This window comes from Echiichthys vipera (genome assembly GCF_963691815.1).
Source record: "Echiichthys vipera genome assembly, chromosome: 2".
Lineage (NCBI taxonomy): Eukaryota > Metazoa > Chordata > Actinopteri > Perciformes > Trachinidae > Echiichthys > Echiichthys vipera.
This window is the reverse complement of record NC_139827.1, coordinates 1,326,364-1,348,371: the sequence shown is the minus strand read 5'-3', so window position 1 is coordinate 1,348,371 and position 22,008 is coordinate 1,326,364. Positions and strand designations below refer to the sequence as shown.

General features: G+C 48.1%; 2 protein-coding genes across 2 annotated transcripts in view; one reads left to right on the top strand and one right to left on the bottom strand.

The window, feature by feature from the left end:
• The window catches only part of aplf (aprataxin and PNKP like factor), a 33,780-nt gene that overhangs the window by 9,917 nt on the left and 1,855 nt on the right, over window positions 1-22,008 (bottom strand). Inside the window, exons 3-5 of the mRNA XM_083936238.1 lie at window positions 21,466-21,537; window positions 18,812-18,975; window positions 17,306-17,453 (exon numbers count right to left, since the gene is read on the bottom strand). Coding sequence (XP_083792364.1) covers window positions 17,306-17,453; window positions 18,812-18,975; window positions 21,466-21,537 — 384 coding nt within the window. The remainder of the gene's footprint in view (window positions 1-17,305; window positions 17,454-18,811; window positions 18,976-21,465; window positions 21,538-22,008) is intronic.
• LOC310963174 (E3 ubiquitin-protein ligase TRIM47-like) lies at window positions 3,114-15,777 on the top strand (the record flags this gene model as incomplete). Its single annotated transcript, XM_083935858.1, has 4 exons — window positions 3,114-4,178; window positions 13,516-13,637; window positions 15,096-15,231; window positions 15,472-15,777. Exons 1-4 carry the CDS (start codon window positions 3,117-3,119, stop codon window positions 15,775-15,777), a joined length of 1,626 nt encoding a protein of 541 aa, XP_083791984.1. The 5' UTR covers window positions 3,114-3,116.

Sequence of the window (22,008 nt, the reverse complement as noted above, 5' to 3'; positions counted from 1 at the left end):
TGATCTGCGTCTGTTCTTCTTCAGTCTCTTCCACAGTTCAGTAACTGTAGTGGGTTTCTTAGGGCGCACTCCCACTGTTCCTCCGTCCCGTGCCCAAACACGTGTCACGGCTAAAGTCTGGTTCCTTTGACCAGTGTGAGTGCAACCGTACCACGTCTAGGAGCGGCACGCTTGCCGTCCACGGCCCGTTTGGGAGAGGTGGGCTTTAGTAAAGCACGTTTGCACGTGTACGAGCACGAGCGTGCGCACGTGTACGAGCACGAGGCCTACGGCGGTTCTGAGGTCATTTCCTGTGCGCCTGTTGGGACGTAGAAAAAAGAAGGAGGGACCATGCGCGGACATTTCAAAAACAATGGCGGTGAAAGGTTCACGTTGGTGTGATGCGGAGGTGGAGTGTTTACTGCAGATTTGGTCGATGAAAAGATTCAAAAACAGTCGACAAGACGCACAAAAACTCAGAGGTCTACGGAAAGATCTGGAAACAAAGCCACGCATCGCCATGACGTCATCAATGCGTGTGACGTGTTACGGCGTGATGACGTATAGGCAGCAAGAAGCATTCTCCGAGGCCCAGGTAGTGTGAGTACAAACGGGCCTGGAGGGGGGGGCAAGGACCCTAAAGCACGGGGCACGGGACGGAGGAACAGTGGGAGGGCGCCCTGAGATATTACTTTGTTGACCAGGATTTTCCAGAGATTCTCTATGGGGTTTAGATCTGGATCCATAGATTCATATGAACCAGAGAAAACCCTGTGAATCAGAGGAAGGAAACCAAAAGTTAACAACAGAGCTGCAGAGGAGGAGGAGGAGGAGGAGCAACACCTTCCCCTCACACTCCAGAAATGAAACCTAAGGTCAGTCAGCGTCACAGTCGAGTTTAGACTGTCGGGACAAATCTGTGTCTGTCTAAAGTGACTTCATCAGGTCTTTCTGAAGAACACAGCAGAGACTCTGTCAAACACCGGTGAGTACAGCTGATCATGTTTACACTTTGAACAACCAGGATTAACATCAAACTCCAGCTCTACTCAACATAACTGAACTAATAACACGATACAGCAGCAGCTTTAAACAGTCTCTCTGTGTCACTTCTCTGGACTTTAGTAACGTCTAACTGAGTCTCTGTGGTTTGGAGCAGAGGTCTTCACAGGTTGACCCAAATCCTAGGACACCAGACTCGGTCCTGTTCTGTTACTGAAACACCCAAATGGATCAGACTGTAGAGCAAACTTTATTATAGTTCAAAACAAGTTCCGTCAAACTTATCTTTATTATGCTGGATGCAATAAAACCACAAGGGTGATTCTTAATGAGTCACCATGAAAGCAAGTGGACTTTAAACCTGAAATAAAGTAGATTGGCTGCTGTTTGAAAGAGCGGAGAGGAATAATTCACCTTAGCAATGTAAAGATACTCCGCTGGACAGAAAATCTGCAGTTCATATTAAAAACGATCACTCATCTTCACCTGCTTATCCAGGATCGGGTTGCAGGGGCAGCAGCTCCAACAGGGGACCCCAAACTTCCCTTTCCCGGGCCACATTAACCAGCTCTAACTGGGGGATCCTGAGGCGTTCCCAGGCCAGTGTGGAGATCTAATCTCTCCACCTGGTCCTGGGTCTTCCCCGAGGCCTCCTCCCAGCTGGACGTGCCTGGAACACCTCCCTAGGGAGGCGCCCAGGGTTCATCCAGACCAGATGATCCTGAACCACCTCAACTGGCTCCTTTCAACGCAAAGGAGCAGCGGCTCTACTCCGAGTTCCTCACAGATGCTGAACTTCTCCCCCTCTCTCTAAGGGAGACTCCAGCCCCCCTCCTGAGAAAACACATTTAGGCCACTTGTACCCGCGACCTCGTTCTTTCGGTCATGACCCAGCTTTCATGACCACAGGTGAGGGTAGTTACCAAGATTGAGCTGTAGATCGAGAGCTTTGCCTTCCTATGCTCTCTTTTCTTAGGTCTCTCCTTAGGTCTCTTTATCGCACAAAGGTGCGGTAAAGAGACTGCAATACCACCCCCGCTGCTCCGATTCTCCAGCCAAACTTACTCTCCATCGTCCCCTCAATCGTGAACAAGATCCCAAGGTACTTGGACTCCTTCATTTAGGGTAAAGACTCATTCTCTACCCGGAGTTAGCAATCCAACAGTTTCCTGCTGAGAGCCATAGCCTCAGATTTAGAGGTGCTGATCATCATCCCGGCCGTCAGCTCTCGCTTTGGGTGTACAGAGATTGGATGGCCCTCAGAAGTGACCCCCTCACCCCATACTTCCGCAGCACCTCCCACAATATCTCTCAGGGGACTGGGTCATATGCCTTCCCCAGATCCACAAAGCCCATGTAGACCGGATGGGCATACTCCCAGGCCCCCTTCAGGATCCTTACGAGAGTGAAGAGCTGGTCCGTTGTTCCAGGTCCAGGAGGGAATCCGCATTGTTCCTCTTCAATCTGAGGTTCTCCAGGACGAAAACCCTCTTTTCCAGCACCTTGGAGTCGACTTTACCGGCGAGGCTGAATAGTTGGATACCCCTGTAATTGGCACAAACTCTCTGGTCCCCCTTTTTGAACAAGGGAACCACCACCCCGGTCTGCTACTCCTTTGGCACTGTCCCAGACTTCCACGCAATGTTGGAGAGACGTGTCAACCAAGACAGCCCCTCCCAACCCAAAGCTTTCAGAATTTCAGGACGAATCTCATCAACCCCTGGGGCTTTGCCTCTGTGGAGTTGTTTGACTACCTCAGTGACTTCTGCCAGGGATATTAATGACGATCCCCATCAGCCTCCAGCTCCCCCTCTACAAAAGAGGGTGTGGTAGTCAGATTAAGGAGTTCCTCAAGTGCTCCCTCCAACTCTAGATTACCTCATCAGCTGAGGTCACAAGCGTCCCGTCCTTACTGTAAACAGCTTGGATGGTTCCCCGTTTCCCCCTCCTGAGGTGCCGCCCGAAGTTCCTTCTCCATGACTTCTCTGAACTTCTTCCACACCTGCTTTAGTAATCCTTTGACTTTGCTTGTTGACTTCCTATGTAAAGCTCTCTTGTTAAGAGTTAAGTTTCAAACCTAAAACTATATTATTGAATTAAATGATTTCCTTTTCTTTCACAACTTGTGTGTAGATATGGCTTCTGCAAACTATCAGCCACCTGAAGATCAGTTTCTGTGCTCCATCTGCCTGGATGTGTTCACTGATCCTGTCACTGTACCATGTGGACACAACTTCTGCAAGAACTGCATCACTGAACACTGGGATACTAATGACCAGTACCTGTGTCCGATGTGTAAAGAGGTTTTCAACACAAGACCTGAGCTGCACGTCAACACTTTCATCTCTGAGATGGTTGCTCAGTTCAGACAGTCACCTCAAGAGAACGCCAGCAGCAGCAGCAGCTCAGAGCAACAAGTGTCCAAACCAGGAGATGTTCCCTGTGACGTCTGCACTGGAACCAAACTGAAGGCCCTGAAGTCCTGCCTGGTGTGTCTGGTCTCCTACTGTGAGACTCACCTGGAGCTTCATCTGACAGTTTCAGGCCTGAAACGACATCAGTTGATCGAACCTGTGGAGAACCTGGAAGACAGGATGTGTACGAAGCACGATAAACCTCTGGAGCTGTTCTGTAAGACCGACCAGACATGTGTCTGCATGATCTGCACTGTTTTAGACCACAAGATGCACAATGTTGTTCCTCTGAAAGAAGAATATGAAGGAAAGAAGGTGGAGCTGGGGAAGACAGAGGCTGAAATTCAGCAGTTGATCCAGAAGAGACAACAGAAGATTCAGGAGTTCAAACAGTCAATCGACCTCAGTCTGAAAGATGCAGACAGAGAGATAGCAGAAGGTGTTCAGGTCTTCACTTCTCTGAAGGAGTCTGTTGAGAGAGGCCTGAACGAGCTCATCGACACGATCAAAGAGAAGCAGAAAACCAAAGAAGAACAGGCTGAAGGCTTCATCAAAGAGCTGGAACAGGAGATCTCTGAGCTGAAGAAGAGAAGCACTGAGGTGGAGCAGCTCTCACGCTCTGAAGACCACCTCCATCTTCTCCAGAGTGTCCAGTCCCTGAAAGCTGTTCCACCCACCAAGGACTGGACAGATGTCAGAGTCCCTCCATCTTCATATCAGGGGACTGTGGTGAAAGCTGTGTCTCAGCTGGAGGAGACACTCAGTGAGGAGATGAAGAAGCTGCTTGAATCTGAATCTCCTGAAGCTCCTGCACCACTGAATTCATCTCCAGCTCCTGCACCACTGAATTCATCTCCAGCTCCTGCACCACTGAAGTCACCTCCATCACCACTGAATTCACCTCCAGCTACTGCACCACTGAATTCACCTTCAGCTCCATCATCACTGAATGCACCCCGAGCTCCTGCACCACTGAAGTCACCTCCAGCTCCTGCACCACTAAATTCATCTCCAGCTCCTGCACCACTGAATTCACCTCCAGCTCCTGCACCACTGAATTCATCTAAAGCTCCTGCACCACTGAAGTCACCTCCAGCTCCTGCACCACTAAATTCATCTCCAGCTCCTGCACCACTGAATTCATCTCCAGCTCCTGCACCACTGAAGTCACCTCCAGCTCCTGCACCACTGAAGTCACCTCCAGCTCCTGCACCATTGAAGTCACCTCCAGCTCCTGCACCACTGAAGTCACCTCCAGCTCCTGCACCACTGAATTCATCTCCAGCTCCTGCACCACTGAAGTCACCTCCAGCTCCTGCACCACTAAATTCATCTCCAGCTCCTGCACCACTGAATTCATCTCCAGCTCCTGCACCACTGAAGTCACCTCCAGCTCCTGCACCACTGAAGTCACCTCCAGCTCCTGCACCATTGAAGTCACCTCCAGCTCCTGCACCACTGAAGTCACCTCCAGCTCCTGCACCACTGAAGTCACCTCCAGCTCCTGCACCACTGAATTCATCTCCAGCTCCTGCACCACTGAATTCATCTCCAGCTCCTGCACCACTGAAGTCACCTCCAGCTCCTGCACCACTGAAGTCACCTCCAGCTCCTGCACCACTGAAGTCACCTCCAGCTCCTGCACCACTGAAGTCACCTCCAGCTCCTGCACCACTGAAGTCACCTCCAGCTCCTGCACCACTGTCAGGTAATTTTTAAGTTGACATCCCTCTGTGACAGACCTTCTATGTGGTGTAGATGCAAAGATGTGGATGAATTAAGCATCGAAGGCTGGTCCCTAATATTCAACTTATATATTTGTTGGTTGGCTAGGTGTTCTGGTTTCAATTTTGAGATTGGGATATCATTTTTTTAAATTTTCAAAACTGTAGAATAACAGAATCTTTAGAAAATGCCTTCATTTAGACCAAAAAACGTTTAGCTGCACAGTGTTTCCATCTCAGCTCAGTGTGAGAGTCTTTACTGCATTTATCTGTAAAGACTCTCAGAAGAGAGAAGAGTGCAGCAGTAAGTCCACTAGCCATTAGGCTAATCTAGTAAGTCCACTAGCCATTATGCTAATTTAGCGGTAAGCAAAAAGGGGCAGTTCAGACTGCTCAGTTATAATGCGACTCCTTTGCTCAGAACACCAAAGTGAAGTTTAATCTGCATGCATTTTTTTCTAAGCCAAACCTTGTTGAGCAGCTAATGTTAATAGAGAGAGCAACAGGTTCACGGACTGCTGAGTCGCAGCTCCTATGCTGCGCACCAAGCCCCAGTCACGAGGGGAGGACAGATAAGAGGACAAAAGCACCCACAAATGACAGCAAATCAATCCAAATGTCCTAATATTCACTGCTGCCTATGTGGACCCTGTGTTAGAGACCTTGGCCTGTGTGGACCCTGTTTTAGAGACCTTGGCCTGTGTGGACCCTGTTTTAGAGACCTTGGCCTGTGTGGACCCTGTTTTAGAGACCTTGGCCTGTGTGGACCCTGTGTTAGAGACCTCGGCCTGTTTGGACCCTGTGTTAGAGACCTTGGCCTATGTAGACCCTGTTTTAGAGACCTTGGCCTGTGTGGACCCTGTTTTAGAGACCTTGGCCTGTGTGGATCCTGTTTTAGAGACCTTGGCCTGTGTGGATCCTGTTTTAGAGACCTTGGCCTGTGTGGACCCTGTGTTAGAGACCTTGGCCTGTGTGGATCCTGTTTTAGAGACCTTGGCCTTTGTGGACCCTGTTTTAGAGACCTTGGCCTGTGTGGACCCTGTTTTAGAGACCTTGGCCTGTGTGGACCCTGTTTTAGAGACCTTGGCCTGTGTGGACCCTGTTTTAGAGACCTTGGCCTGTGTGGGCCCTGTTTTAGAGACCTTGGCCTTTGTGGACCCTGTGTTAGAGACCTTGGCCTGTGTGGACCCTGTTTTAGAGACCTTGGCCTTTGTGGACCCTGTTTTAGAGACCTTGGCCTGTGTGGACCCTGTGTTAGAGACCTTGGCCTATGTGGACCCTGTTTTAGAGACCTTGGCCTGTGTGGACCCTGTTTTAGAGACCTAGGCCTTTGTGGACCCTGTTTTAGAGACCTTGGCCTGTGTGGATCCTGTTTTAGAGACCTTGGCCTGTGTGGACCCTGTTTTAGAGACCTTGGCCTGTGTGGACCCTGTGTTAGAGACCTTGGCCTGTGTGGACCCTGTTTTATAGACCTTGGCCTGTGTGGACCCTGTGTTAGAGACCTTGGCCTGTGTGGACCCTGTTTTAGAGACCTTGGCCTTTGTGGACCCTGTGTTAGAGACCTTGGCCTGTGTGGACCCTGTTTTAGAGACCTTGGCCTTTGTGGACCCTGTGTTAGAGACCTTGGCCTGTGTGGACCCTGTGTTAGAGACCTTGGCCTGTGTGGACCCTGTTTTAGAGACCTTGGCCTGTGTGGACCCTGTTTTAGAGACCTTGGCCTTTGTGGACCCTGTTTTAGAGACCTTGGCCTGTGTGGATCCTGTTTTAGAGACCTTGGCCTGTGTGGACCCTGTGTTAGAGACCTTGGCCTGTGTGGATCCTGTTTTAGAGACCTTGGCCTGTGTGGACCCTGTGTTAGAGACCTTGGCCTGTGTGGACCCTGTTTTAGAGACCTTGGCCTGTGTGGATCCTGTGTTAGAGACCTTGGCCTGTGTGGACCCTGTGTTAGAGACCATGGCCTGTGTGGATCCTGTGTTAGAGACCTTGTGATGAGAGTCAGAGGGGTTGTAATGTCTGAGGCAGGGTTTGTTTGGTCTGAAGACGTCACCCAACCAAGGCTTAGCTCGTTCTGTCTATGACCTTGTGACCCTTTCTGTGACCTTGTGCCCCTGTCTGTGACCTTGTGACCTGGTCTGTCTGGATGGGGGGTCTCCTCCTCTAAAAGGCTGAGCACCAGTGGGCTCGGGGTCATTCCTGCTAAACGCTGAGCTTTGTGAGGAAGCAGGGGTGGACATGTTTTTGTCTTTGTCAAAATAAACCGAGGAGAAAAAGCTGATCCTGTTTGTCGATCTCTACTGAAAAAATCCATTTCAAAAACACTCGGCAGCGAACCTGGCAACCCGTCTGCTGGAATTATTTTTTGTTGCATGATCTTAAAACACTAGATGGCGGTGTTCTGCTCATTATCCCTATTCAACCTTTAAAGAAAGTATAAATGTGGAAAAAGGTGGCTGGATAAATGCCCGCAACAGGATACAACTGTGTAACAATGAGTTCAGGCATTTGAAATGATTGTGTTTCTTTTCTTAGATATTAAACCATAGTGGATGTTAATAAGAAGAAGGAAGTGCCTGGGTCTCCTGGATGATGATCCCAGGGTGGAGCCGGTGCAGACCGTGACATTATTCGACGCTGGCTTTCTTTTCCATGTCATCGACCAAAACAATTTGACCAATTTTTATGTGTTTTGTGAAAACTGGTTAGACGTCTTATCAGTGAAATAAATCTGTAAATATCTGATTGTTAAATAAAAACTGTAACTGTGACTTGACACCAAACAATGAACGTGCCGTCCATTCTGGCAGTTTCACAATAAAAGCCCTCCTGTGTTTCAACTGTTGGAGGCTTTTAATGTGAAGCCTTTCAACGTCAACATGTGTTCATTTGTACCTTTGTTAAAATAAGGATCTATTGTGAACTTTGTGATCAAGATGCACAAATGTGTCTGAACAATCCAAATAAAAGATTTGAAATTATAACGTCTACAGAATAAAGTCTGTGTCACTGTTATAGAGACAGATCAGTGGCAGAATAGATTTTGTATGAAAGTAAGTTTGATTAATTGCTGATCACTTTGGTAAATGCGATGGGAGCAGCAGCGCTATTTTGTTGAAGCTGTGTTTTGATAGTTGTGCAACGGCTGAGGGTTAATTAGGGCGCACTCCCACTGTGCCTCCGTACCGTGCCCCAGCACGTTTCCCGGCTAAAGTCTGGTTCCTTTGACCAGTGTGAGTGCAACCGTACCACGTCTAGGAGCGGCACGCTTGCCGTCCACGGCCCGTTTGGGAGAGGTGGGCTTAAGTAAAGCACATTTGCACGTGTACGAGCACGAGCGTGCGCACGTGTACGAGCACGAGGCCTACGGCGGTTCTGAGGTCATTTCCTGTGCGCCTGTTGGGACGTAGAAAAAAGAAGGAGGGACCATGCGCGGACATTTCAAACAATGGCGGTGAAAGGTTCACGTTGGTGTGATGCGGAGGTGGAGTGTTTACTGCAGATTTGGTCGATGAAAAGATTCAAAAACAGTCGACAAGACGCACAAAAACTCTGAGGTCTACGGAAAGATCTGGAAACAAAGCCACGCATCGCCATGACGTCATCAATGCGTGTGACGTGTTACGGCGTGATGACGTATAGGCAGCAAGAAGCATTCTCCGAGGCCCAGGTAGTGTGAGTACAAACGGGCCTGGAGGGGGGGACAAGGACCCTAAAGCACGGGGCACGGGACGGAGGCACAGTGGGAGGGCGCCCTTAAACACCTAATGTTTTTGTAATCTCTTGGTCTTTGACTCTTTCACCCCGGGTGAATAAAGTGAGATATGGGGTTCGTCCCTGTCCTCCCCCTCGACGTTGATCAGGACGTAACAGTGTCAGGAGGAAATGTTTGATTCCTGCAGTGATTGAATCCAGTCGTGCTGCAGGAGAGTGAACAGTCAACAGAGAGGCTGATATCAGTGAGACACAATCACACTGGATCACACGCTGCATGCTTTCCCCTCAGTCCCTCACGTGTGTGAAGGCAGCAAACGACTCTGTACAGAGCGGGAATTACTCCATTTAAACACAGTTAACAGCCGTTTACACCAACCATGAATACGTGCAAAAGGAAGATGTTCTGTTTGCTTTAGAAAGAATATGGTGACGTGGATAAAGGACATTTACTTTAATCAAGGAACACAATTGAAACAAGTCTCTATTGTGTTTTCAATAACACGCAAAGCTCTTGTGGTTAAAGCGAAGCTGAGGCCAGTGATGGCGTTAAACAATAACAGCGTTAAACAATAACAGCGTTACTAACGGAGTGATCTCATTGGTTGCTCTTCCCATAGTTATGACGCCGTTACCGTAAATGCCATAAAATGCGGCCTGTTACTATAATATTGAGCTCGTTGAAGCTGTTTTCATCAGACCAACTCTATCTCTGGGCGGCTGTGGATCGTCCTCCACTCGAGAGATTGGCGGTTCGATCCCCACCTCCCCCGGTCCACATGTCGAAGTGTCCTTGGGCAAGACACTAAACCCCGAATTGCTCTCCGTGCTGCGCATGGGGGTGTGAATGTGGCGTGAATGGTTAGATTAGATGGTCTGTAGATGTCCACTGCATCAGTGTGAATGTGACAAACAATGTGAAAGCGCCTTGAGTAGTCAGAAGATTAGAAAGGCGCTTTATAAGTACAAGTGCATTTACCATCTCTGAGCCGAGCGGCAAAAGCTGTTCTTCCTTGGCGAGCGGGGACGAGACAACTGCATAAACAATGATGAGGCTAAGGTAGAGTCAATTTCATGGTAAGCCAATCAGAGGTAGAGTTGGGCGGGTGTTGTTGACACAAAATAGCTGTGGCTCAGTAGAAGAGTGGGTCGTCCTCCATTCGAGAGATTGGCGGTTTGATCTCCACCTCCCCCAGTCCAAATGTTGAAGTGTCCTTGGGCAAGACACTGAACCCTGAATTGCTCCCCGTGTTGCTCATGGGTGTGTGAATGAGGTGTGAATGGTTAGATTAGATCATGGTGTCACACTGATCCAGTAAAGGGCCGTGTGGCTGCAGGTTTTCATTCCAACCAAGCAAGAACACACCTAACTGGACGTACTCAACCACCTGAACTGTCTTCACACAGTTGATTTGTTGGACCAGGTGTGTTTTTGATTGGTTGGAATGAAAACCTGCAGCCACAGCGACTCTTTACTGGATCAGTTTAACACCCACGGATTAGATGGTCTGTAGATGTTCATCAGTGTGAATGTGACAAACACTGTGAAAGCACCGTGAGTCGTCAGAAGACTAGAAAGGCGCTGAATAAGTAAGTAAGTCCGTTTAACGTTTACAAAATGGAAAGCATGCTTGGTTGCACACAATGAAGAACGTGTCTCTTCTCTGTTGTTGGTGTATTGGCGCCACATACAGGCCCAGCATGTGTACTACAGCGTTTTTGTAGGTTTCAATTCAAACTTTGTGACACATTTGAGCATTAAAAATATACTTTAAAGTAACGCAACAGTTCCTTCCCATAGTTACTAGTTCCTTTTATAATTTCAGTCACTAATTCAGTCACTTTTTGGGAGAAGTAACTTATAACTGTAACATGTCCAACACTGGCTGTGCATGTTAAAGTTTGAACACGCATGATGACCTGTTGGGTACAGCTCCACCTTTGCTCCACATGAACCAGAGTAAACCTGGTATTTCACAACAATTGTGTGAATCAGAGGGAGGGAACCAAAGACAACAACAGAGCTGCAGAGGAGGAGGAGGAGGAGGAGGAGGAGGAGGAGGAGGAGGAGGAGGAGGAGGAGCAACACTGGGGAGAGCAGAGCTTCAACGTCACACTCCAGAAACGAAACTCAAGGTTTGTCAGTGTCGCAGCAGAGCTTAGACTGTCGGGACAAATCTGTTTCCGTCTAAAGTGACTTCATCAGGTCTTTGTCAACAACACAGCAGAGTCTCTGTCAAACCCCGGTGAGTACAGCTGATCATGTTTACACTTTAAACAACCAGGATTAACACCAAACTCCAGCTCTACGCTTTATGTGAACTTGTTTACAACATAACTACTAATAACACGACTCAGCAGAAGCTTAAACTCTCTCTGTGTCACTTCTCTGGACTTTAGTAACGTCTAACTGAGTCTCTGTGGTTTGTAGTTTAATTTAATTTGCTGATATTATATTTTCCGATCACTTCATGCATCCTGGATGTTTCACATTAAAAGCTTTCCACCAGAGAACCAGTGGGAGGCTTTTAATGTGAAGGAGAAAGAGGAAATGCAATGTGTTCATCATTACGCAGAGGTTTATTAGCACTGCTATTACACAACACTGCTCCACACAACAGGAAGTGGACCGAATTAACTCATCAGCGCAATTGAAACGATCTTGGATGCTCACATCTCATCTTATATCATCTTCAGCCTCTTATCCGGGGTCGGGTCTCGGGGGCAGCAGCTTTAGCAGGGGACCCCAAACTTCCCTTTCCCGGGCCACATTAACCAGCTCTAACTGGGGGATCCTGAGGCGTTCCCAGGCCAGTGTGGAGATCTAATCTCTCCACCTGGTCCTGGGTCTTCCCCGAGGCCTCCTCCCAGCTGGACGTGCCTGGAGCACCTCCCTAGGGAGGCGCCCAGGGGTTGCTCACAGCTCAGTGAAAATCAAATTACAGTATATATGATTGACAATGACTTTACCTAAAATCATGTTATCCAACTATAAAGTTAGGAATCATCACGACATCAAAGTGAGGTCCATTCACCTGCCCAACCAATCACGAGTCAATCACAGCTGTCAATCACTACATTCCACCATGTTTTTAAAGCATGGAATAAACAATTAAAAACGAACTTATCAGAAAAACAAAAACATCAGTGTGATATAAACTTATTAGTTTGGCCCATGTCCCATCCACTAACATGGAGGGGGCGGGACTTATGACCTATACTGCAGCCTGCCACCAGGGGGCGGCACAGATGTTTTGGCTTTACTTTGGGGAGCTGTCAAACGGTCCATCTTTAAACGAGCCTCAACGCTTTGAGCTATTGACACCACATTTGGTGGACGTGTGTAGATATGATGTCTGCATGGACATGGCACATTTGGTGCCATTTTGCCAATAGTTGGTGCTGTAGCAACATTATTTAACTATAACTAATCTCTGTCTGTGTATGTTTGGCTGTCCTTCACATATCTCAAGAAGCGTTCATCCAATCGATTTCACATTTGGCACGTGTGTGTTGCTGAGGACCCAAAGGAGCGCAATGCAATACCAGGAGCTAAGCAATCTGCCTGTTCTGAACAGGAACTGCATAAAATGATGTAACTGAACAAACGTTTTCTTTTCTTTCACACTACCTTTGTAGATATGGCTTCTGCAAACTATCTGCCATGTGAAGATCAGTTTCTGTGCTGCATCTGCCTGGATGTGTTCACTGATCCTGTCACTGTACCATGTGGACACAACTTCTGCAAATACTGCATCATAAAATACTGGGATACGAATGACCAGTACAGGTGTCCGATGTGTAAAGAAGCTTTTACAGCAAGACCTGTTTTGAGGGTCAACACCTTCATCTCTGAGATGGTTGCTCAGTTCAGACAGTCAGCTCAACAGAACGCCAGCAGCAGCAGCAGCAGCAGCAGCAGCAGCTCTGAGCAACAAGGGTCCAAACCAGGAGAAGTTTTCTGTGACGTCTGCACTGGAACCAAACTTAAGGCCCTGAAGTCCTGCCTGGTGTGTCTGGTGTCCTACTGTGAGACTCACCTGGAACCTCATTTGACAACACCAGGCCTGAAAAGACATCAGCTGATCGAACCTGTGGAGAACCTGGAAGGCAGGATGTGTACGAAGCACGATAAACCTCTGGAGCTGTTCTGTAAGACCGACCAGACATGTGTCTGCATGCTCTGCACTGTTTTAGACCACAAGATGCACAATGTTGTTCCTCTGAAAGAAGGATATGAAGGAAAGAAAGTGGAGCTGGGGAAGACAGAGGCTGATATTCAGCAGTTGATCCAGAAGAGACAGCTGAAGATTCAGGAGATCAAACAGTCAGTCGACCTCAGTGAGAAAGATGCAGACAGAGAGATAGCAGAAGGTATTCAGGTCTTCACTTCTCTGAAGGAGTCTGCTGAGAGAGGCCTGAACGAGCTCATCGACACGATCAAAGAGAAGCAGAAAACCAAAGAAGAACAGGCTGAAGGTTTCATCAAAGAGCTGGAACAGGAAATCTCTGAGCTGAAGAAGAGAAGCACTGAGGTGGAGCAGCTCTCACGCTCTGAAGACCACCTCCATCTTCTCCAAAGTTTCCAGTCCTTAAACATCCATCACCCACCATCCACCAAGGACTGGACAGGAGTCAGTGTCTGTCCATCATTATGTCAGGGGGCTGTGTTGAGAGCTGTGTCTCAGCTGGAGGAGACACTCAGTAAACAGATGAAGAAGCTGCTTGAATCTGAATCGACCGGGATCCTTCCTGCTGATGGGGAACAAGCCAATCATGGTAAAGTAACAAAGTTCTCCCAAATAATGCAGTCAGATTTTCTGTGTTTGTATTTTGGGTTCTGGAGGAGGTTCTGGGCTGCTTTTATGACGTAGATGCTGCAGCTCTGATCTACTCCTTTACTGAGAAACTCTTATTTGCTGTTTTCCGATTCAGGGTTTAATCGTACAACTGTTGCACTTGTGTTTGTGTTCACACATCAACGTTCAACAGCAGTCCAAACAGACTAGTTTTCTCTCATTTGGTGTGTATTAAAGGTGTTACCCAATCATTATCCAAATGTATGTATCTATTATATTAGAAAGACAGTACGAACAATGGATCCTACTAAAGTATTTTACAAATGCCTCTAATATGTGAAATTTTGTGTGTTTTTAAATGCATTTCAATGTAGTCAGTTAGACTAATTGATCAAATGTTTGTTCCCCTTTCTGCCTCAGCAACTCACTTGGAACAGGCCAGTGCTCCACTAGGCCTACACATTACAAGTTCACCACCGACTTTGTCTCCAGCTTCAGTACCACAGAAGTTTTCTGAGGCTCCAGTACCACTGAATATATCCCCATTCAAGGTAGCTCAGGCTCCTGCACCACTGAATATATCACCATTCAAGTCAGCTCAGGCTCCAGCACCACTGAATAGATCACCATTCAAGGTAGCTCAGGCTCCTGCACCACTGAATAGATCACCATTCAAGGTAGCTCAGGCTCCAGCACCACTGAATAGATCACCATTCAAGGTAGCTCAGGCTCCAGCACCACTGAATAGATCACCTTTCAAGGTAGCTCAGGCTCCAGCACCACTGAATAGATCACCATTCAAGGTAGCTCAGGCTCCAGCACCACTATTCACATCACCATTCAAGGAAGCTCAGGCTCCAGCACCACTATATACATCACCATTCAAGGAAGCTCAGGCTCCAGCACCACTATATACATCACCATTCAAGGTAGCTCAGGCTCCAGCACCACTATATACATCACCATTCAAGGAAGCTCAGGCTCAAGCACCACTATATACATCACCATTCAAGGAAGCTCAGGCTCAAGCACCACTGAATATATCACCATTCAAGGAAGCTCAGGCTCAAGCACCACTATATATATCACCATTCAAGGAAGCTCAGGCTCAAGCACCACTATATATATCACCATTCAAGGAAGCTCAGGCTCAAGCACCACTGAATAAATCTCCAGCTCCTGCACCATTGAATTAATCTCCAGCGCCACTGAATTCCTCTCAGGCTCCAGCACCACTGAATAAATCACCATTCAAGTCGGCTCAGACTCCAGCACCACTGAATACATCTCCAGCTCCTGCACCATTTAATTAATCTCCAGCTCCAGCCCCCCCCCCCCCCCCCAACTTCCACTCCAATCCATCAGTTTGGGCTACAAGCAGGAAAAGAGTCCACCGACCAGGCTGTAAGGAATACAAACATGAAGATTCCGACAGGCCGAAAGTGGAATCCCTAAATTGCGGTCGACAGAGCCATCAGTCGGCTGCAACATCAAGAGATTGTCGGCAGAGTCCAGGCAGGAAGGGCAGGCCTAGGGTGGGGAGAAGCACCACAGATCTGGTCCAAGGCCAACCGCAAAGAGAGGAAGGAGATGGTGGTGGCGGAGGTGACAAGGTTGGAGAAAGAGCGCTATAAGATCAGGGCCGTGTCACAGGGCCGACAAGGAAGCTGGACAACCTGAAAGGAGTCATCAACCGAAACATCTGTTGGACAGAAGATCCCGCAGGCAAGGCTCAGCTTCCTGATTCGTGCAACATATGAGACGCTTCCCTGTCGGAACCTTCACCAGTGGTTTGGGAACGAGGAATGCTGAACACTCTGCAACACCCTTAATGCAAACCTCCAGCACATCCTGTCAGGCTGTAAGATTGCACTCTCCCAGGGACGCTACAGGTTGCGCCATGACCAGGTCCTGAGGAAGATAGCAGAGGTGTTGGAGGGCCGTCGACAGGGCAGCAGAGGGGCACCACCTGCAGAGAACCACAGCTTCATCGGCTTCGTCACAGAAGGTGGGGAGAGAAAAGACACCAGGCCGAAAGACACTCCTGGGCCGTTCACCCCTAACCAGGAGTGGAACATAAGAGTCGACCTCGACAGGCAGATTCGCTTCCCGGTCTTATGGAAGGACAAGCGTTGGGGAACGAACAACTAACCCAACAACAGCCGCAAGGGGGAAACACCTATTAGCTGCAGGGGGTGGCAGGGAGAAGTCCCTGTCCCTGCTCCGCCACCAGGAGACGTTCCAGGATTAAAGGTGCTAAACGTTGGTGATTGGTGGTTCCTGGCTGATGATCCTGCAGCTCACCCGTGGGCACCAGAGGATGTGCGACCAGCAGCAAGGCCTAGCAGGTGATTCCATCTCCCTGTTATCTCTACTCATCATTCAAGATAGCTCAGACTCCACCACCACTGAATTCATCTCCAGCTCCAGCACCATTGAATACATCTCAGACTCTTACACCACTGCCAGACTGGAGGCGGTTCCAAGTCTCAAAACTCCAGCAAATACAAAAACACACATTTTAAGTTGACTTCCCTTTACTATCACAATGTTGGCATCAATGTATTTTCCGTGACTTACCTATCGAAATGTGTGGTGTAGATACAAAGATGTGGATGAAGTGAGCAACTAGGGCCTAGAATCCTGGGAGCCCTGCCAGCACATGGGTCTCCTGGATGATGATCCCAGGGTGGCGTCGGTGCAGACTCGCCATTATTTGACACTTGTTATCTTTCCATGTCATCGACCAAAACAATTTGAACAATTTTTATGTGTTTTGTGAAGACTGATAAGACGTCTTATGATCAAAGAGCTGGAGCCGATCCCAGCTGACATCGGGCGTGAGGCGGGGTCCACCCTGGACAGGACGCCAGTCTATCACAGGACACATAGAGACGAACAGAGACAGACAACCATTCACACCTACGGGTGATTTAGAGTCATCAATGAACCGAACACCTGCACGTCTTTGGACTGTGGGAGGAAACCGGAGAACCCGGAGAAAACCCACGCAGACACGGGGACAACATGCAAACTCCACACAGAAGGGCCCCAGCCGGGATTCGAACCAGGAACCCACTTGCTGTGAGGCGACAGTGCTGACCACCAGACCACAATCTGTAAATATGTGTATGTTAAATAAAAAGTGTAAAATAAACAAGTGTTTGAACACAAGACTGAGTAAGCAGTGACTTGAGCACCAATCAACGTGCTGTCCATTCTGGCAGTTTCACAATAAAAGCTCTCCTGTGTTTCAACTGTTGGAGGCTTTTAATGTGAAGCAGCTGAAACTTCTCTGAGGAAGTCCTGTCGGAGCCCACAGCAAAACCCTTTCAACGTCAACACGTGTCCACAGCGGTGACTGCAGGGAGGCAGGAGGATTTAAAGTCATAAGAGTCGTTGTCACTGTATTGCTGTGTATGATATGATCGTAATGAACGGATCGGCCTCTTTAATCCGATATCCGATCCAGGTACCGGATCCATGCATATCTAGTTTTCGATCCCCCAAAAAGGGGTGTGGCCTTGCCGATGGTTCAATGCTAGTGCGGTCTATGCTGCTATAAAAATATCTAAATGACCAAAACGTCTTGTCTAGACAAGCTTCCTCAAAAGAGAAGAAGGGCACATCACTTCCTGCTTCTCTACTGAAGAAGATGTTCATTCAGAGGTAAACTAACCTTGTTTAAGCTTTTGTTGACGACTTCCTCCTCGTCCGACGGGGCTGCTGGTGTCGGCTCCTCATGAGGCTGAGTCTGTCCGACAGGAGAAGGTGCTTCTGGCTCGGGCGCAACGGGAACTTCTTCTTCTTCAAACGCTTGACTTTTTCTAAGGGAAGACATTTTTGTTTTAAATGACTTTAAGCCTGGAAAATTAAGGTTGTAGGGACTCTTCTCATGCTGCTGCAGAGGTTTGCTGTTACTTTCAGCAACATTAGTGGTTAAAAAAGACCTTTGAATGCCTTCACCGTACTGCCCCGAGCTAACCACTGTTAGCCACGTCCGGCTGTTCTCTGTTATAGTTTATACACAAAACAAACTGCCTCGATGGCTTATTTGTACCGTATTCTCCGCACTATAAGGAGCACCACATTATAAGGCGCATAGAACAGACGCTACAGACGAGGCTGGGGTTACGTTAAGGACCGCCTCTAAACTCATTGATGCTAAGTTGGCGTGCTAGCGCTGTTGCCTTCAGTGGAACAGTGATCGTACGGACTCTTCTACTTGCTGCTCTCTGTTCAACAACCCACTGTTGGAGTTTGTCCTCCAGCTGCAGCCGTCTCGCTCTGTTCCCTCTAAACTCTGTTCAGTCTTCTTTACTCGGCGCAGGTCGTCTTGTTGCTTCCTCCACTTCCGCACCATTGATTGGTTCATGTTCAACTCTCTGGCTGCTGCTCTATTCCCGTGTTCTCCTGCGTGACTAATGGCCTTGAGTGTAAACTCTGCGTCGTAAGCGTGTCTCTTAACAGGAGCCATTTTGGGCTCTTTACACAAACACACACATGGAAATGAAACGGCACGCTTCACGCAGTCGTATATCTCAACATGCACCGCGCGTTACTTCTTCTACGGGGGAAAATAGAGTCGGCGGCTGCTCACCGTGGTTGGAGACCTGTTGTGGCTCAATATTGGTCCATATATAAGGAGCACCGGGTTATAAGGAGCACTGTCGGCTTTTGAGACATTTGAAGGTTTTAAGTGCGAAAATACGGTAATTTGATGAATGTAAGTGCTGAAAAAAGACCATTAAAATAGCCGGAATTACACTTTAACTCTACACAAACTGTCAACGCTGCCATTTGTAAATCATGCAACTCTTGCACAAGTTGAAAAGCAAGCTGGAGTTTCATGTCACGCTTTCCTTGAGGGTCCTTTTCTTGAACATTTGATCTAAACTTCAAACAGGGAGCTGGCATCAGGACAGTGGAGGAGACGCTGACTCATGGATAAACCATCACTGAAGCACACATACTGCATGAATCTCCCTAATGTCGGCTTCTAATTGAGTCAACAGATAACACTTAAACCTCCGCCCCCACATCTGCTCTGCAAAGATGAAAGATCAGACTCTGATTAAGCTGTGAAGAGCTGCCTCTTCCGCTGTGATCTAATCAAACATTAAGAAACCGGGGAGAATGAGATTCATCCCTTGATCTCCACACACGGTGTTGACGTTCTGAGTACCTGGGAGTGCGGTCCTCTCCGCCCACGGACACCACCCTGTAGATGAACTGGCCCGGCAGCAGAGAGAACAAGTCTCCGTGACGGAGAGGGTGCCAGGAGTTTCTCTGCAGAGGTCGAGGGTCGTCGGTCAGGGACGACCGCACAAAGCACGGGTTCAAGTGCGTCTAAAAGAGCCAAACAACAAGAGGCCGATAAATGTTTGAGGATCTGAAGACGAGGCAAACAGCTCTTTACCTTCACACACAGATCATCTGCTGAAAGCTCCTGTCCTCCATCTTTCTTTGGGGCGTTTTTGGGGAGGGGTGGATTCAGTGTCTCTGCAGAGACTGGTAGCATGGATGCTCATGTGTGTGAACAGAAAAGTAGACGTGGATGTGATTTATACTCACGGGCCAGCTCTCACAGAACCAGGATATGATCTTAGGGCCAAATATAATCACACCGCGGGCCGGATTTGGCCCACCTGACCTACAGTATATGTCGTCTGCACGGCCCCAGTTTAATCCATGTATGCTGTACGTTTACGCTTTATTTTGAAAGTTTCTGCAGCTCTACTTTGCTGTCAGACGGCCCTGAAGCTGTTATCTCTGCTCTCTTCAAAGCCACCAGACTCCATTTATAAAACAGTCTCACAGAACACAGGAGTTGCTGGTCCATCGCCGCCTCGATGGGTCAGAAAAGAACGACTAGCCAAGACGCTCTGTTGAGTTTTATTCTGTTGATATCTGGTTTGAATGAAGCCTTAGTTCGGTGGAGGATGTACAGTTATATTTATCTAAGTTATATTTTTCTTATTTATGAAGGAAAAGAGGTGGAAGAATATTTCCTTTCTTGATGTTTTGTCGGCAGGATAACGTAAAAAACTGTAACTGTCCCACATCAGCAGAGAGTTAAATTCCCTACCTCATGTTTTTGGTTCCTTCCTGTTTTAAAAGCGTAACTAAGCGTGGAGCTAATTGCCGACTATAGAATATAAAAAAGTCTTACAGTATACATAACATTGTGTTACGGGTCACAGCGACCTGATTCTTCACCTGTAACATCCCTCCTTCACGCTCAGGGCCCTGCAGACCGCATGGGAAACAAAACCCAGACAGCATTCGGATTTCCTCTGCGTTTATGACGAAGATTGAAGCGGTGATGTGGCCCCGGTGCCGTGGGACCGCGGGGCCTCGGGGCGCTCTCCGAACAACATCAGTTGTGGTTTCTTTCTCTTCCACGTCCCACATAAAGGATGGATGCAGTGTGGCGAATGCGGAGTGTTAATTATTTGTCGTGTTGATGCATTAACGTCCCTGCAGCTCAATAAAAACAAATGACGTCCGTGTGATTTATGTCGTAGACGCCGTCTGACTTCATTCTCCCTCAGGACGAATAAAGATCGCAGCTTTTGTTGCTTTGATTACAGAAAATAAACAGAGACCTGTCAGCAGACATTAGACCCCATCATGGACGGTGAGTGAACGGGCCCCGGGGCACAAACATGTGAGATCCCCCCCCAGTCCGTCCACACAGGAACAAGACACCTGTTTAGTTGTTTTGCATCATTTTGTGCTGGTTTTGCATCTATTTTTAGTCATTTTGCATCTTTTTGTGCTGGTTTTGCATCTATTTTTAGTCATTTTACATCTTTTTGTGGTGGTTTTGCATCTATTTTTAGCCATTTTGCATCTTTTTGTGTTGGTTTTGCATCTATTTTTAGTCATTTTACGTGACCCTGTCATCATTTATCGTCTCCTTGTGGTCTTTTTTCCGTAACATTTTATGAGTCAGGGCCCCTGACGTTATAGGCCCCTAAGGGCGCACTCCAACTGTGCCTCCGTCCTGTGCCCCAGCACGTGTCACGGCCAAAGTCTGGTTCCTTTGACCAGTGTGAGTGCAACCGTACCACGTCTAGGAGCGGCACGCTTGCCGTCCACGGCCCGTTTGGGAGAGGTGGGCTTTAGTAAAGCACGTTTGCACGTGTACGAGCACGAGCGTGCGCACGTGTACGAGCACGAGGCCTACGGCGGCTCTGAGGTCATTTCCTGTGGTCATGCGTGTGACGTGTTACGGCGTGATGACGTATAGGCAGCAAGAAGCATTCTCCGAGGCCCAGGTAGTGTGAGTACAAACGGGCCTGGAGGGGGGGACAAGGACCCTAAAGCACGGGGCACGGTGGGACAGTGGGAGTGCGACCTAAGTCTGTGTCCTGTAGACCTGTTCAGTAAAACATCCATGCAGGCCCGCCGTGTGTCTTCTCTGTGGATATGGATATTGCTACGATTGGTCACTAACAGACCTAAAGTTTTTCCTTTTTTTTGTAATGGAAAGCACCTGGAGGTGGGAGGGGCCCGAGGAGTCCAGTGTTTTCATGTTCCTCTCCTGAAGGAGCAGATGTCTGTTAACGTTAGCTCCGCGTCACAACGCAGAAAATCTCAACGAGGGAGAAACAGTCGCTGTGCTTCCATCCCCTTCTCCAAGTTTGTTTTTGTACTTTTCTATGTGGGGAAAAACCATGTTAAACATTTACTACAAAATATTATTCAAACAGACTTGAAATGAGTCTGCGGGACTTTAAATAATGACGTTTAACCATAGAACAAGTCACAGACGGCAGCTCTGAAAAAGACGACAGTGAGCGGATGCTGTTAACCTTCAGGGGGAGGACGTACCGGTTTGAGACGCAGCTGTCCGTCCTGGTTCTGCAGCAGCCCGTGAAGTCTGGACACTCTCCGGTCGTTGACCTGAGACAACGAGGAGAAGAAGAGAAGAAGAGAAGAGGAGCTTCAGCACAGAATCATTCACATTTACAGGTTTATAAGATCACAGGTGAGTCCAGAGCACTATGTGGACGACTACAGGCCGGGTCACCGTGACGTTAGCTGAGGACAGTCACGGTTCACAGAGCGCTGAACATGAAACGACCCTCAACGTGCAAAAGACATCATCGGTGGAGCTCCGATGATACGGTTTACCGTGGCAACCACCACAAAAAGATGCAAAATGACTAAAAAAAGATGCAAAACCAGCACAAAAAGATGCAAAATGACTGAAATAGATGCATAACCATAATAATGTTTCACAACAATCTCTGCATGTGTCACCAGGTGCAGTTCACAGAAAAGCAGTAATAACTTTGTTTGGATGAATCAGCAGGACAGAGATAAAGTGTGTGTTTTCAGTGTGACAGCGTCCTCCAGTGGCTCAGAGCAGGA